Below are 5,349 nucleotides of genomic sequence, written 5' to 3' on the forward strand. Positions count from 1 at the left end.
GGTCTTGACAATGCTCTTTTTCAAAGTTTCTTTCACACCTGAATTCTTTTTTTGTTGTTGAAAGCTTCTCAAACGTCATTTCACCATGTTTTTTCGCATGCACATAGCGCACTCAGGCATCTTTGATGACAAAAATAATCAGATTTTTAAAAAATATTTTTACTATTTTTTATGAAATTACTGTTCACACCTAGGTGTAGATGCACCCAGGCACCAAAACGCCACTGTCCTTTTTTACAACCCAATAAGATTCAGCTCTTTTTTAGACAAAAATAAGGTTCAGCTAGTGACAAAAGGCCGATGATTATTACTGGACTGGGCTGATTATATTAAATAAAAATGGCCCTAAGCAGAGAGTGGGCCTAATCCACCAGGCCGATGATTATACGCACATCGCCGTCGAGCCCACGCGAGCACGCCACTCGACCAGTTCGTCATCGCGCTGCACGCTCCGCCGCCTAATTCGCCACCGCAGGCAACACCGGCCGGCCGCAATCCTCCCATCACTTGGACCACTCGATCTCCGACCCTGATCGCCCCCAACCTCCCCTTCCCCACAAAAATCTATCCACACACCCAAGGCGGAGAGGAGGGCCGAGCTACCGATCGATCTGGGATCGATCCACGCACCGGAGAGAAAGAGCTTGATGGCAGTCGATCTGGAATACATGAACAGCGACCTAGCTGTTCTTGTTGCTGCTTACCACGGCGACTGCGAGGAGGACGCCGCCAAGAAGCCATCCGGAGGAGTGGGTAAGGTATTGATTTTACGCAGGCCCCCAATCCCAAAGGATTCCCCATCCCTGAACCCCCCCGCTCACGGCTACCCCGACGGCGGCGGCGACCAGCCAAGCTTCGTCCTCATCGAGCCATACGCCTACTTCGCCGACCGCCTCAACGCCACCACCGCCAACTGCAGCCTGGAGGGTCTCCGTCTCCGGGGGCAAATCAAGGTCACCTTCTGCACCGCCCAGCCGCCGCAAGTCTCCTACCTCTGCGTGCATGCCACCGACTACGACCACACCGTGTTCGCCTTCCCGCCTACCATAGTCGCCACGGAGACTGACGGCGGCCTCGTCCTTCTATCCGTCGTAGTTCGTGGCCGCTCATCCTATGATTGGCTTCGCGACAAAGCACACTACTTCGTCTACGACGCCAGCGTCCCCGAGCTCAAGCACATCAAGCAACCCGGCGACGAGCACCCGGTGAACGAGCATTCATTTGCCATTGTGCGCAAACCTGAACCTGACTGCACCTACCTGCTCGCCGCACAAGCTGATCAGTTTGTGTACGGCAATCCTTGTCACCTCTGCCTGTATCATCCTGGCACCGACTCCTGGAGCAAACTGCTGGTGAACGTCGATTCAGTCCCCTACGTGCTCACCACATACAAGGCAATCGCCATCGGAGGGGATTCAGGCCTGGTGGCCTGGGTCGACCTCTCGCATATGATCACCTCCTGCAACGTGCTGGACGAAAGCCCTAAGCTCCGGTTCTTAAGACTACCGACCGAGCCGCAGTATGGAAGCGGCACGCCGGCTGTTCGGGACGTTTCATTCCTTAATGGGCACATCAGGTTTGTTGAGCTGCAGCACCGCGACTATGGTTGGAAGGCCACAATATGGAGCATCAAGACCGGTGTCTTCTCCAAAAAGGCTTGGCGCATCCATCGCGAGCTTGATTCCTCGGATATACCCGAGTCATCACTGCCTAAGCTGAAGGTCCTCCGTGAAGGTGTCACAGCTCAGCCAACCTTGTCGACTCTCGACATTGGCCTGCCCAAGCTCAGCCTGCAAGATGATTGCATCCTTTACCTCCTAGCCAAGATTGACTACCGCGACAGGGATCACACAGCATGGGTTCTTGCTGTTGACATGAAGAACAAGGCTGTCCAGAGAGTGGCCGAGTTTAGCCCCAAGAGGTCTATTGCCTTATCCACTGGCTACGATTCAAGTCGGATCTCCAAACATTTCAAAGTTGGTCCAGGTAACTGTTTCCATTTTTTCGCTGCCTTACGATATGCCACTTTCAGTGCATGCTAATTACATCACCGGATTAATGCAACTTTTTCTTGGTGGAAGGGGGGTTGTATCATCATATCACACAGATAGACAGCGTAGGGTTTAGTAGGGTGGATATATTTTGACTTGAACCGAAATGAGATATGCCATGTCAGTGATACCATTCATCTCAAGGACAGATTTGGGATCCTTGACGTTCGGCTCAACGGATTTGGGAGGAATCTGCTGAGGTGTTGAACACATTATAGCTAGTATAGATACACAGCACCGAGAACACGCGAGTGTAACATATGGTGGAAGCATATTAGGGCCAATACTCTAGTCAAATGCTAGCATTCTGGGAACCACAGTTCTGCACTGTTGCTGTGAAATTCTCACCGGAACAAATAACTTTTCCTGTGACACATTTCACCTTGGGTGTTGCGCATTATACCACTATAAACTATTTACTTATGGAGTGCTACATCTTGTAAACAAGTTTGGCCTTTTTCAGCAGTCCATTTCACAAGGAAGCCTAAAGTAGTGGTTATATTTTAGGGCCGTGCTACGAAGTTGTGTATGCATCAGCCTTTTGTTTCTGTATTACGTACTGAAGACATGCTAAATTTGATATGCCAGGCAAAGGCGTGCAAGAAGCTGAGCAGTGACCGGAGATGGCGCCATGGTGATTAATAAGTGGAAGGCCTTTGCATGTGAGCTGAACTGGACTATATGGCCTGAGAATAATGCATGTGTGTCGATAGAAGGGGTAGTGGTTACAGATTATCATGTCTCAGGACTGTCCTTCGTTTGTCTGTTATTTTAGGATTATGGATACTCTAAGGATCCCTCTAGATCTTTTTTATTATATGTATGTATCCATCTCGTCTATATTGCCTCACCATCTACTCTTAGCACTTTATTTATTATGTGATCTGCAAAAAGAAGTTCCTACGAACTACTCCCTCCGTTCCTAAATATTTGTCATTTTAGGATTTCAAATGGACTACCACATACGGATGTATATAGACACATTTTAGAATGTAGATTCACCGAAATTGCATTGGAGCACACGACGACCACACCCACTGAAATCTGCCCCATTCGTTTACCTCGGATTCACACTGCTATATTAGATAGTCTGTATTAGGAGATTTTGAACCATGCGTCTCATATAATATAGGCTTGTATTGAATGTTCTTTTCGCAATGATGTTGTCAGTGAGCACAGACCTCAACCACCAGCGCCCAACAACGTAATCAATGTGCCCACACCCCTCCCTCCCTTCATGAAGCCATCTTCCCTTGGACGCTCTTTCTTCTCCACCACAAGTGACACTGCTCATGTTTTTCTTCCTCTCTCTACTTTTCTCTCTTCTCTTTTTGCTCCAGGTCACCTCCTTCAACAACGTGGACGTGGGAAAAGGCCAGGATGAACAAGGAACACTATGCCGCTGACGGGGAACAACGCTGAGGACGAACGAGGTAGCCGCCCGAGCTTGTCGCGCACCATGTGTGGACACGGCCAACGACACGCCGTCTGCCCTAGCCGCTGAGTCTTGCGTCTTGCGACCAGCAAGAAATGTGTGAGAAGAAAGCGAGTGCAAGATTATGATGTTGATGACGAGAAAGTTGACACAGTCGCTGTTCTATCTTATCGTGACCTGTGCGACAGCGGTTTTGACACCGCGTCTTCCCATGCCGGCGGCACCATGGCCTTCATTCCTGCAGCCAACAGTACTGTATCCAAGCATGAAGCTGGCCGCTTCCTACGCCGTGCTCCTGATGGAGGTCATGGGCTTCATGCTTTTGGCCGTCGTCCTTGACCTGTGCTTTGTGCATGGTCGTCATTCCTCTACCTGTTCCCACTTAATTGCCGCGAACTTACTCCACCCCATCTTAGCCTGAGCCTCCTCGCATGTGCCATGAACCCATGTCAGAGTTGTGGGGCCGAAATAAATGTGATTCATTCTTCCTACGTTGTATACTTCTGGTATTAGTTAGAAACAAAACTAGACTGCATTAAGTACATCCATCCCGTGACAATAATGGACGTGCAGATTTCGGAGAGCAGCGTCGCCGAGTGCTCCTAGTCCATTTCCGTAGATTCACTCATTTTGCTCCGTATGTACTTACTTGTTGAAATCTCTAGAAAGACAAATATTTAGGAACAGAGGGAGTATATTATGTCAGTTGTACAACCCTCTGTTTTTACAGCTTGCTGCTTTTTTTGCAGATTGAGCCTGTGTCATGGAGAGCATCAGATAGGCCGGGTTACAAATGACAGAACTGTCGAGGTGCTGCAGAGGTGAGGTGTTTTAGTTTTTGCAGATTGAACAAAACTCATTGACCTTTCACCAAACGCAAAATTTGGAACGTATTGCCTCTGGCAGGACAGAGAGATAACTCGAAATAAATTGAAAGTTTTCTCGCACACGCTCTGGTTTCATTTGGAGCAGCTCTCTCCATCTTATAGTTGGAGCGGGTGATGTTTCCACTGAATAGTGAGCTTCATCAGTTCTTGCAGCCCGAAGATAGCTAGCGGCGCCTAATGATTTCTCGAGCGAAAGGCATATCCAACAAACCTCCACAGGCCTGTGTCACGGGCCTTGCTCTTTGCATGTGCATGCAGGAGCATGTTCAGGGAACATAATTTTGTCAAGCAATCTGCCATGAACGCTACGTCGTGTCTGTGCAAGAAATTTTCACTTCTAACGCGTCGTTCATTTCTCTTGAAGTACGGTTGTATCATGCTAAACATTCACTGCCCCCGCAAAGAAAAAAACATTCACTGAATTTTATCATGGTTATATTGTTCAAAGTCCAGCATTTGAAAAAGTAAATGTGTATCCCAAACATTTCCAGCATCTTAATCAGTCCTCAATCAGATTGTCTTAATCTTGCCTTGTACTCCCTCTCTAGAAAAATATAAGAGTGTTTAGGTCACTTGATCTAAAACGCTCATATACTTTTTTAAGGAGAGAGTAATTCCTTAACACTCTGCTTGGCTGCAGCTACTCGAGATCATGACTGAATGCGTGATCTGTGACCATGATAGTTTTTTTTTCAAGAGTACGCAACAAAAAGTATATCTCTTGGTTGCTGCGGGCAAACAAAAAGTAATTCTTTGTTGGCGCAGCCCAAGATAGCTAGCAATTGCAATTTATGCAAAAGGGATTATAGTTTCAAGATTTCGTAAACAAAATATTTTATGAAAAAAAATTCATATATACAGGTCCGGCAGCAAGGTACAGGCCGGAGCCCTATACTTCTTCTCGGGGTGCTTGCAGAGGAGATACTGGGAGCAAGGTATAGAGGTCCAGCACTGAAGATGAAAAAGCAAGGAGCTC

General features: G+C 47.7%; 1 protein-coding gene across 1 annotated transcript; it reads left to right on the plus strand.

The window, feature by feature from the left end:
- Nucleotides 1–444: 444 nt before the first annotated feature.
- LOC119282512 lies at nucleotides 445–2,876 on the plus strand. The gene is made up of 2 exons (XM_037562718.1): nucleotides 445–1,986; nucleotides 2,640–2,876. Exons 1-2 carry the CDS (start codon nucleotides 648–650, stop codon nucleotides 2,666–2,668), a joined length of 1,368 nt encoding a protein of 455 aa, XP_037418615.1. The 5' UTR covers nucleotides 445–647; the 3' UTR covers nucleotides 2,669–2,876.
- Nucleotides 2,877–5,349: the final 2,473 nt, after the last annotated feature.

This window comes from Triticum dicoccoides, chromosome 3B (assembly GCF_002162155.2).
Source record: "Triticum dicoccoides isolate Atlit2015 ecotype Zavitan chromosome 3B, WEW_v2.0, whole genome shotgun sequence".
NCBI classification, from domain to species: domain Eukaryota; kingdom Viridiplantae; phylum Streptophyta; class Magnoliopsida; order Poales; family Poaceae; genus Triticum; species Triticum dicoccoides.

What these genes read in the sequence shown, in the direction of transcription:
- LOC119282512 (XM_037562718.1), top strand. Translation starts at nt 648, where the DNA reads ATGGCAGTCGATCTGGAATACATGAACAGCGACCTAGCTGTTCTTGTT. An exon ending in ACATTTCAAAGTTGGTCCAG is followed by an intron (nt 1,987 to 2,639) that starts GTAACTGTTTCC and finishes TTGATATGCCAG; the next exon opens with GCAAAGGCGTGCAAGAAGCT.